The 11,229-nt window shown below is 51.2% G+C and overlaps 1 protein-coding gene across 2 annotated transcripts; it reads right to left on the bottom strand.

Moving 5' to 3' along the window:
- Positions 1-5: 5 nt before the first annotated feature.
- On the bottom strand, positions 6-3,627 carry cmklr2 (chemerin chemokine-like receptor 2). 2 transcript variants are annotated; one of them, XM_060040327.1, is made up of 2 exons: positions 3,353-3,627; positions 6-1,989 (listed from the first exon to the last, which is right to left on the bottom strand). In XM_060040327.1, the coding sequence occupies exon 2, from the start codon at positions 1,954-1,956 to the stop codon at positions 874-876; it is 1,083 nt and encodes a 360-aa protein (XP_059896310.1). In that variant the 5' UTR covers positions 1,957-1,989; positions 3,353-3,627; the 3' UTR covers positions 6-873. The 2 variants fall into 2 exon arrangements, with proteins under 2 accessions (XP_059896310.1, XP_059896311.1); XM_060040328.1 differs by lacking the exon at positions 3,353-3,627 and adding an exon at positions 2,753-3,346.
- Positions 3,628-11,229: the final 7,602 nt, after the last annotated feature.

Raw genomic sequence — 11,229 nt, 5'->3', positions numbered from 1 at the left:
TTGGACAGGCTTTTTACCAATATATTTATTTTTCCATATTCTGTAGCAATCAAATGTGAGTTCATAAAGTTATAAGTTCACAAGTTACGCATGTTATAGGATTAGTATTTGAAGAGAATCAAATAAAATAAAAAAAATGTTTCCCAATGTAATTATTGATTGTCAAAGGCTCTTTATATGTACAGATAGAACATAGAACCAATATATATACATATAACCAGAACTGTGTGTCTTTGACACACAGTTCTATCTGTGACAACAGTTAGAATCGACCCCCACACAACCAGGGTGAGGTTCCAAGGCCAGAGAAGGATAACAGGATATGGCTCCGAAACAAGGCTTGGCACACAGGAAATGCATATTTATTTAAACATCCTAGCACCATATTTGAGGGGCTATAAACCAAAAACTTCAGCTTGTGAATCTTTTTAAATTAGGTCCTTTGTCTTAATGAGTTTTTTAATAAATGATTTGTACAAATGATTTGTAGGTTATATTAGTTTGTTCGATACTATTTGAACAAATACGTCGTAATAAACTTAAATACATATTTTATTTATATATATATATATATATATATATTAATACATATTTCAATAAATCCTTTAGTCATAGAAGTACAGAACTCGAAATAGACATCAGCGGCTACAATAAGTAAAAAAAAAATACAAATTACTGCAAAAGAAAGGACAGACACATCGGTTAATCTGTGTTAGAGTGCCAGACTTGTATAAACCATACTAATTCTATAAGAACTCGAATAAATTGAATTCTAAGAGTGGTCTATTTAAAGAGTTAAAGGTATGTCCCATCGGGTGCGTGACCAATCCAGCAAACTGAACCTAAAGAAAAAGAGCTTCCTCAACCCTGTCATCACTGTGCATGTTCTGGGACCTCCGACGTCACCGTAGACGAATCAACGGGCATCTCCGTGAGACTGTGGGGCAGGTCCTCCACCAAGGAGGTTTGGGACGCAGAGATGGAGTGGTTGATCTCCCTGATGGAGTTCTTGGTGATCTCGAGGCAGGCCCTCTTCAGGATGCTCCTCACCTTCTTGTGCAGGAACAGGTAGAGCATGGGGTTGATGCAGCTGTTGAAGAAGGCCAGGCTGGTTGCCAGGGGGAAGCCCATCCTGAGCAGCCCGCTCAGGAACCCCGACCGCGAGGTGTGGACGAACAGCTCCATCAGACTCAGGGTGTGGAACGGCGCCCAGCACAGGAAGAACGCCAGGATGACCACGGACACCATTTTGGAGAAGCTGGACACGCGCACGGCTCCGTCGGACCGCCGCACCTTCAGCACCAGGAGGAGCCCCGAGGTGCCGATGGCGCTGAACGGCAGCAGGAAGCCCACCGTGGTGCGGACCGCCACCATGACCACGTGGGTCGACGGCGCGGGGAAGTTGTTGTAGCAGTAGACCTTGTCCTGGAAGTGAGCGACGTCCCTGAACACCAGGGTGGGGGAGCTGAGGGCCGCCGACGCCGCCCACGTGCAGCAGCACACGGCCAGCGGGCAGCGGGCCAGCCGCGAGCGCTGGCACCAGGCGGCGTGCGCCAGAGACACGTAGCGGTCCACGCTGAGCAGGGTGAGGAACAGCACGCTGGCGTACATGTTCATGACGGCCACGAAGGAGTTGAGCTTGCACAGGACCCGGCCGTACTCCCAGTGGAAGTCCTTCAGCACGTAGTCGATGGAGAAGGGCAGGAAGAGCACGAACACAAAGTCGGCCACGGCCAGGTTGAGCAGCCACAGGCTGTTCTTAGTCCGCTTGCTCTTACACGCCGTCACCCAGATGACCACGCCGTTGCCAGCCAGCCCCAGCACGAAGGAGATGCTGTAGATCACCACGGAGACGAGGTGCAGCGTCTCCGTCTGGAGGGTCGGGGTCGCGGCGTGGGTCTCCTCCACGTCTCCGTACTCGACCAACTCGACATAGCTGTAGTTCTCGTAGTCCATGGTTGTGGGGGGGAAACCTCGGCCGGTTGTCGCCTGGGGGCAAGAACATCACAATAAGATGGATGGAAGGTGTTTCGCTGTTACCTCACATGACTTCTGTCCCTTCCCTGAAGATCTGAGTTGTTGTGTCTTTGACTCCGTTCCTTTGGCTCCTCACTGTGCATTTTGAATGGGTGTGTCGTAAGCCTGGAACACACCTGTCACTCAACATGCGTGTCAACAATGTGGACATTATATGGGAGCGACCCGGAGGGGAAGCATTACCTTTAACATGCACATGCAGGTGCACACACGCACGCACACACACACTCACACGAGTGCACACATGCTAAAACACACTCGTGCACATGCACACACAAACACACAAGCACACAGGAGCAACTATATGTACTTTTCTGGTGGTGTTTCACATGATGCTTTACTCAGTTCTAACGCAATTCCTAAACTTAAGAGCTACCATCTCAAACCTTTAGATCCTAATCATTTCGGTTCGCTTTCATTCGGTCACTTTTGTCCAAAGTGAGAGACCGACAGTGAATTGTTTATTTGGCAGCAGGTTTGGAAGCCATTGGTCAAACATCCCTAAAGGAGACATTGGGAATCGAACCCTGAGCCTTTCAGCTGGGAGACACACAAAACGATGCTGCCCACAGCGTGTTCTTAATGCAAAGCGATTGGATAACAGCCAGAAAAGTGCTTCTCGTTGCAATTACACAACTTAATGTCGTCAGGAAAACTTCCACTACGAATGACCCCGCAGTGCTGGTTTTTATAAAGAGGAAATGATAACGCTTACCCACAGTTCCGTGATTTTGTTTTTGGAAAAAAAACAGATCAATGCAGATTTAAAGTAGCTGTGTCTTATGTTTTATTATGGGACACAGTGGAAAGAGTATAAGGACAACTTCGATTCAATTATCAAATGACACATTCATTACTAAACAACACTGCACCCTGCTGCTCAATGACTTTAAAAAAAATCTACATACAATTTAAAGTTTTATAACTGGTGCAAAAGAAAAAAGGAAAAGAAAAAGTTTTTCCCCAAAAAAATTGTGATCTAAGGAATTATTATCTACTTTCTCTCCGTTACTTAATAAAAGTAAAGTTATTTGTAACATAATTATATATTTTTTAAAAAAAAATTAAACTAAAAGAATAGACGTAAAATTCCAGAAAAAAATCTAAGTGTTTTTTATTGTGCCAGGAAGTAATTTAGCAAAGCTTTGACATCAAATAAAAAAAACAGTAGCACTATATTTACGACGTTTATATTTAACTCTAAAGTGTAGCGGAGGATTGTGCTGCAGGCATTTACACCCTTACAGCCTGTGTGTGTGAACCGTCTGTTCACACACAACAAGGGGGTCAGAAGGGACCAGAAAGCATCTCTTACCGTCCGATCACCCAGCCCTGACCTTCCAACAGCAAGTGGGACACGCCGAGCCTCTTCTTGGAAGAGCTGAGGGAATTCACAGACAATGAGAGGAGGACTGAAGTCTAGGGAGGATTTTGATTTCCTGAGATCCGCCTCAGTCCTAATGGTGCTGTGTCCACCCCGCTCCTCCGCCTCATTCACAGTTCATCTCTCTCCAACCCACCCAGATCCCGTTAGTTGAAGTGAACTCACAGTCTCGGTGTTGGGACCGCAGGGGTGGACGGCTGGGACTTGGGTTTCACTGTGGGCGCGTCCCGCTGACGCGTCACGTCGCACTGGTCGCAGCCTATAGAATGACAGGAAAACTGAATCTGGGCACGTTCATCCTACAGCTCAGCCCACCGTCATGGAAATAATGTCTGCATAATAACACAAATACATTATCATGCTTTTAATGCAAAAAAAAAAAAAAATAACTCGTTCGACTTACGTCGTTGGATCGACAAAACATAAAATAAGTAGGACAAAGCAGTCGGGTGAAATGTGTGTGGATCTCCCTGAGCCGTTCATTGGTCCATGCGCGCCGACCCTGATGAAGGCGTGCTCCATACGTGGCTGTTATAATACAGAAGGGCTCTGTTCCTTAATACATTAGAGTTCGTTTTGTTGCTTTATTTATTTTCAGTACTACGTTATAATTTGCTGCTTAGTGAAAATGGTTGTTACATTGCAGCACCCGTCCCATGTTGGGTTAATTAATAGTTTTTTGATATCATTAAGAGATGCCAAAGTTCTTCAGAAGATGGTCCAACAGGATTTACATATGGGGTCTAATGGCGTTATTAACTTATTTATCGACAAAACGCATAGAGAATGAGAAAGCAAGAGCTTGATACCTTTCCTCATAGAAAAAAGCGTTATTTCCATAAAGATGTATCTGTTCAATGCATATATAATGTATATATATATATATATATATATATATATATATATATATATATATAGCCTACGCATTTATAGCTCGACGATTGTTATTATTTCTTACTACATTTTATTATTTAAATGTAGCCTATATATTTATTTATTTATTTAAAAAATATATATATATATAACGTAAAGATAACGAAGTCCTATTCATTGTGTGGACCTCGCTTAAAGCCCTGCCGCGGAAAAATAAGTTGCGTTAGGAGCATCAATGTTCTTTTCACGCCCAAACCCCGATGCCTTTGAAACCACCTGGTTGGACTGAGGAGGGGAGGAGGGGACGAGGAGGAGGACATCTTTGCGCACGTCAAGGCGGAGTCTGCCGTGGGTTTCCAGTGGCTAGCCACCGCCTTCCATCCGACTGCAGAAGCCTGGCGCTCGGAGTCGTGAAGAAGCCTCACTGCACGGCGACTCTCCCGCAACGATGGACCGCAATCTATTTACTGCGTTGATATGTTGATATAAAATATATTTCAGATATCAAATATGAATCATGTATTTGATATTTCTGGCAAATTTGCTCGTGAGCATCCTTTCGCCTTGGCTTCATCCATCACTAGCGTCATTTGGTATGTAACGTCTATCCTAGCCGTATGCATCTTTATTGAATGTTCACCCCAGATATGTGTTACCACATTAGCTTTAATAATTGTTTATCAAAGCTGTCAATGTATTTGGACAACGTTGCATTATGGGAAATGATTCCAGAGAGAATATACCATGTAATATGCTGAGTGCTTCAAGTGGTGGTGCATGGGTGCAGAGGACAGCAAAGCGCTAGACTAGCCTGTAATAAATACTGCATTGCATTTACTAGGATTGCCTCAGTGAGGATCTGCCTCTGCCTTTTTCTGCCTGAAATCATGATAGTCATCTTACGAATAGCCAGCATGCCTTTAAAACCAATACATGTGCCCACCATCACCATGTACATTTTGACAAATTGACGTCGATCATTCGACAGTGGCAACCCTTAACACAGGTGATGGAGGCTTATGGCCGAAGGTCCACCTCCAAATGTCCACGGTAGTTCTCCCAGAACCCGGTGTTCCTGGGAGAAGGCTGCCGAGAGGCTAGCAGGCAGTGCGCTGACGAGAACACGCTACCAACACCCAGCTCACACATGTAGCCCCGAGCCCCGTTCCTCCTCACCCAGGGACACATCCCCCCCCCCCCCCCCCCCCCCGCATCGCGCCCAGACCGGGGGGAGACGGCGGTCTGCCGGGAGCACCGTGGGCGTGTGTGTGTGTGTTGGTGTGGGTCGGCGTGTGTGTGTGTGTCCTCCATGGATTCGTTGTGTGTTCTCTGCAGTATCACCCGGTGGCGAGGGGGGGTCTGACGGCGACGCAGCGCTGAGAGCGGCGGCGGCGGAGCAACGGGCGACTGCAGCACCCGACAACAGCAGCCGGCGGCTGGAGCGCGTGATCACCTACCCCTCCCGCCTCATCTACTACCTCAACGAGGACTCGGAGAGCACCTACCATGACCTGGACACGCGGCTCCAGGGCCACGCCTCCAACGGACAGGTGAGGGCGTGGGGCGGGGTCTGTGGGGCGGAGGTGGAGCCGGAGGTGGGGAGGCAGGAGGAGGGGAGGGGGAGGGGGAGGGGAGGGGGGGGGGGGTTGTGTTTGCAGGGTGGCTGCGACAAAATGTGCCAACGGCGTGAAACACGGGCGGTCAAGGTAACGAGGAGTCGGTGGTGAATCGCCAACGTGGCGGTTACACTCACACAGACAGACACGCACGCACACACACACAGACACAGACAGACAGACAGACAGACAGACAGACACACAGATACACGCCAACACAGACACACACACACACACACACACACACACACACACACACACACACACACACACACACACACACACACACACACACACACACACACACACACACACACACACACACACACACAGTGAGAGAAAGACAGAGAAACTATGCAATATAAAAACAAACTGACAGCGGGTACTGACAGCGGGCAAAGTGCAAAGTCCGTTTAATAATGTTCTGTTCTGTACTGCTTGAGAATGTTCCCTCCCTTCTCGGGCATTCGGCTCAAACGCGAAACGTGGTGAGTCGTGTTCCCCCAGAGACTCAAGCATCTGTTTCTCCTCGTAGGCAGTGCATCTGGCCCAGGCCAGCTTCCAACTCGAGGCCTTTGGCTCCAGATTCGTCCTGGACCTGACGTTAAACAAGTAAGTGATTCCTCATCTCTCCTCTGAAGTCCTCATTGGCCTTAGCTTTTATTACGTTGTGCGTCCTGTTGGCCTGAGGACAGCGAAGACAGACGGCAACCCAGGGCCGCCCCTCCCATCGCATCACACACACACGGTTTCAAGGTCGTATGCACGGCAACGCCAGCGTTCAGCGCGGTTAGCGGTCGCGTGAGGAAGCCGTGTGAAGAGGAATGTGATGAAAGGGTGTCAGAGCTCGGATTGGCCGGTGGTGGCGGCGTGGCCGGTAGATTATATGTTTTATACGTCCTGTCACTGAGTGGATGCTGAGTCGTCAAAGAAGAGCATCGCGGTCTGGTGCCTGATCGGGGATCTTTCGCTGATGTCATCGTTGTGATTGACAGACATACGGAAGATCCATATTATGGGAACCGATATTTTGTATGAATTATCATGGCCTGAAAATTGACCTTGGTGGTGCCTTCCTCAGTTCATCGAAGCAGCTGCTCCACCAAAGATGAGGTGTTTGGTTAATATTCGGTTTATATTTAAATTAAACTGCAGGCGTTCCCTCCAGTGCTAATCCTGAACGATGCAAGCGCATTGCTCTGGCCTCACTGTTAGCGTGCCTCACACTGGCCATTAAAGATACCCACCCTGTGAATCCTCTGGTCTTGGTTTCTAAGTAACATCTTGCGAACTGCTTGAACCTTCTCCTAACCTGATTCCCAGCAGACCTAGTCTATAATTCTCCGAGACGTGGGTCTGGAGACAGAAGTATTGATCTGCTCTCTGCCTCCGCGCTGGAGGACATCGCTGTGCAGAGGGCGGAATAGTGATAGAACCGTGGCTGAATGGAGGCAGGGACATCAGGGTCCAGCTGTCTCCTTCAGGGACCGTAGGACAGTATGGCCTCCTGCCTCCTTCAGGGACCGTAGGACAGTATGGCCTCCTGCCTCCTTCAAGGACCGTAGGACAGTATGGCCTCCTGCCTCCTTCAAGGACCGTAGGACAGTATGGCCTCCTGTCTCCTTCAGGGACCGTAGGACAGGATGGCCTCCTGCCTCCTTCAGGGACCGTAGGACATTATGGCCTCCTGCCTCCTTCAGGGACCGTAGGACAGGATGGCCTCCTGCCTCCTTCAGGGACCGTAGGACAGTATGGCCTCCTGCCTCCTTCAGGGACCGTAGGTCAGGATGGCCTCCTGCCTCCTTCAGGGACCGTAGGACAGTATGGCCTCCTGCCTCCTTCAAGGACCGTAGGACAGTATGGCCTTCTGCCTCCTTCAAGGACCGTAGGACAGTATGGCCTCCTGCCTCCTTCAAGGACCGTAGGACAGTATGGCCTCCTGCCTCCTTCAAGGACCGTAGGACAGTATGGCCTCCTGCCTCCTTCAAGGACCGTAGGACAGTATGGCCTCCTGCCTCCTTCAAGGACCGTAGGACAGTATGGCCTCCTGCCTCCTTCAGGGACCGTAGGACAATATGGCCTCCTGCCTCCTTCTGGGACCGTAGGACGGTACGGCCTCCTGCCTCCTTCAGGGACCGTAGGACGGTACAGTCTTCTGCGTGTCCTGGAGACGTAGGGAAGTCAGCGCGTGTGAGAGACGCAGCAGAGAGCGAGGGCTGTGATGCGCGATGAGCAGGCTATCATGTTTTTGTGTGCACTCCTCAGAGTGTACAGAGAGTGCAGTCCAGGGAAAGTGTCTAATGACTCGCTGGGATCTGCGTTAGGAGGACGCTTCAAAAGGAACTGGGGGATCAATACGAGAAGGGTCTCTGCCGGATCGATCCCCAGCGCATGCTTTCATTCCCTCACGGGAGGAGGGAGCAGACCTGCACTCTGCTGCGGATCCATCCCGCCCCGCCAGGATCGCCCAACAATACTTTGAACTCTGAACATGCGTTGGAGTCTATCCAGACCAAAAACCTACATCGTGGTCCCACTGTTTTGTCTTTCTCTCTCCCTCTCTCTCTCTCTCTTGCTATTTCTCTTTTGAAATCTCTCTCTTTTGAAATCTCTCTCTTTTGAACTCTCTCTCTCGCTCTCTCTCTTTTGAACTCGCTCTCCCTTGCTTTCTCTCGCTCTCTCTTGCAATCCCTCTCCCTCTTTTCATCTGTCTTTCTCTCTCTCACATGCACACACACACCTACACCAACACACACCTACACCAACACACACCTTCCTCCACACGGATGCTGTAACAACGCGGAGCAGAGGAGAAGCAGGTGCCTCCACGTCTCCCACTCACTGCAGCGTCCCCTCCCCGCTCCCCTCCACCAGCCTCGCTCTGCCGCGGTCTGGAACGCCGCTGTCTGCCGCCACTCGGCCCTGCTCTGAGTTTGGGCTCGCTGACATTCGGTGGAAAATGCAGCGTGCAGAGGTTTGAATTGCTCAGCGCTGCACCGTAGCTGCGACAGCGCTGGTCTAAATATAGGCAGGCCTGCAACCTGCCGATGCCTGCTGGTCCAACGGCTCCTTGCTGCACCTGCCCAGGGGCGCCGCGCAGTCGCTACGCCCGCGGTACTCGTAGCGAGTGTCACGACGCATCTCGTCCTACGTGCGAGGCCCTGAATGACATGTCATGTGATTTAAGACAGACATGCCCGGAGCGTCTTCCTTCCAAACGATGGCTGCCTGATTGTGTTTGCAGTTTAATAGCATCAGGACCGGGGGGGGGGGGGCTCTGAGAGACAGGCTCAAGAGTGCTCCTCTGCTGGGGGGGGGCTCTGAGAGAGAGGCTCTGGAGTGCTTCTCTGTGGCCGTAGAAGTGATGGATTGACCCCTATAGCGGCTCTATGTGCTGCATGCCTCCTGACAGCAGCGCACAGACCAGGGGATGGACGGGAAGGAGGTTGTCCTGTTTCCGTCTGACGGGAAGGGGGGAGGGGGAGGGGGGGCCTGTCATGGGGGGGAGGCCAGGTGGAGGGCTGGGGGTCTTGGTGATCTGACTTTACAAGATGAGGCACCAGACGTGAGGAATCAAGTTTTTTTTGTGTGTGTGTGTGTGTGTGTGTGTGTGTGTGTGTGTTAGTATCTGTGTGTGTGTGTGTTTTTGTGTCTCTGTGTGTTAGTGTCTATGTGTTTGTGTGTGTTCATGTGTGTGTGTGTCTCTGTGTGTTAGTGTCTGTGTGTGTGTGCGTGTGTGTTTGTGTGTGTGTGTGTGTGTGCGTGTGTGTGTGCGTGTGGGTGTGTGTGTTCTGTCTCCCCTCCTGTTCCCTCAGCATGGAGCGTTTAGTGTCTGTGTGTTTGTGTTTCTTTGTGTGTCTGTGTGCGTGCGTGTGGGTGCATGTGTGTGCGTGTGTGTGTGTGTGTGTGTGTGTGCGTGTGTGTGCGTGTGTGTGTGTGTGTGCGTGTGGGTGTGTGTGTTCTGTCTCCCCTCCTGTTCCCTCAGCATGGAGCGTTTAGTGTCTCTGCGGGTTTACTCACCCCGACCCAGGCTCCTTATTCCAACACGATCTCACACACACACACACACACACACACACACACACACACACACACACACACACACACACACACACACACACACACACACACACACACACACAGGGCCAGGGCTCCAATCTCTGACGTCACACAGCCCTGTGCCCCCCCCCCCCCCCCCCCCCCAAGCGCAGGGGGGGGTTCCCCCCTCTCCCCGAAGAACCCTGGTGTGGTTATCACCTCCTCCCTCACCACCTCCTCCTCCTCCTCCTCCTCCTCCACCTCCTCCCTCCTCCTCCTCCTCCTCCTCCTCATCCTTCTCCTCCTCCTCCTCTCCCTCCTCCTCCTGCTCCTCCTCCTCCTCCCTCCTCCTCCTCCTCCTCCTCTGCTCTGAGGCCGCTCCATGGTCGACCGTGTGCCAGCGAATGTGTTTGTGATTTAAAGGTCACTCAGAGGGGTGGGAGGGAAAAACACCTCTGTGCGCAAAAACGGGGTCTGGTTCTGCCCGTCGTCAGCTGGCTGAGGGAGAGGTGGGTCCGGGCCGCTGACTCAGAGGGCTGGGGGACGGGGACGGGGAGGAGGTGGAGGGGGAGGGGGAGGAGGGGGGGGGAGGAGGAGGGGGGAGGAGAAGGAGGAGGGGGAGGAGGAGGAGGAGGAGGGGGAGGTGGTGGAGGGGATAATGATGCTGGGAGAGGTGGACGTGGAGGAGTATGGCCGGGCTGTCTCTGAAGGTGAAGCCGAGGCCGCGCCCCCCGTCCATCACGGCGGTGCCGTTGACAGCGTGTTGATGAGGTCGTCCCGTGGACGCCCCTCACCTCGCCCTCTCCTTGGCCCGCCATGATCACATGTCACCAGATACAACGCTTCCACTACATGACTCATGTTTTAGTATCATATGTCCCGACGCCTCAACAAGGACACAAGGTGTGTGTGTGTGTGTGTGTGTGTTTATTTGTGTGCGTGTGTGTGTAATATGCTTGCTTGGCAGATATCTAAGAAACCTGAAATGTCCCCTAAAAGTTTGTTTTTTTGGAGGTTGTGGTTTGGGGGTTTTCTTTGGACTTCGGTCACCGTGGCGATGAAGAGACATTTTCATCCAGATGCTGAGCGTCTCCCAGTGTGAACACCAGTGAACCCAGTGGACCCAGTGGACCCAGTGGAGGGCCCCCAGCAGCAGCTGCACACTGGGCTGTGATGCTGGGATTGTTCTCAACGTTAGACGCACTGATAAGACGACTCACCCAAACCTCTCCCCCCGTCTCCCCCTCTCCCCCACTCTCCAGTGAGCTGCTGTCGTCCGAC

The sequence above is a fragment of the Gadus macrocephalus genome, chromosome 20 (assembly GCF_031168955.1).
Source record: "Gadus macrocephalus chromosome 20, ASM3116895v1".
Taxonomy (NCBI): Eukaryota; Metazoa; Chordata; class Actinopteri; order Gadiformes; family Gadidae; genus Gadus; species Gadus macrocephalus.
This window is presented reverse-complemented; position numbering and strand designations above follow the sequence as displayed.

Coding starts and splice junctions, on each gene's coding strand:
- cmklr2 (XM_060040327.1), bottom strand. CDS start 1,956: ATGGACTACGAGAACTACAGCTATGTCGAGTTGGTCGAGTACGGAGAC.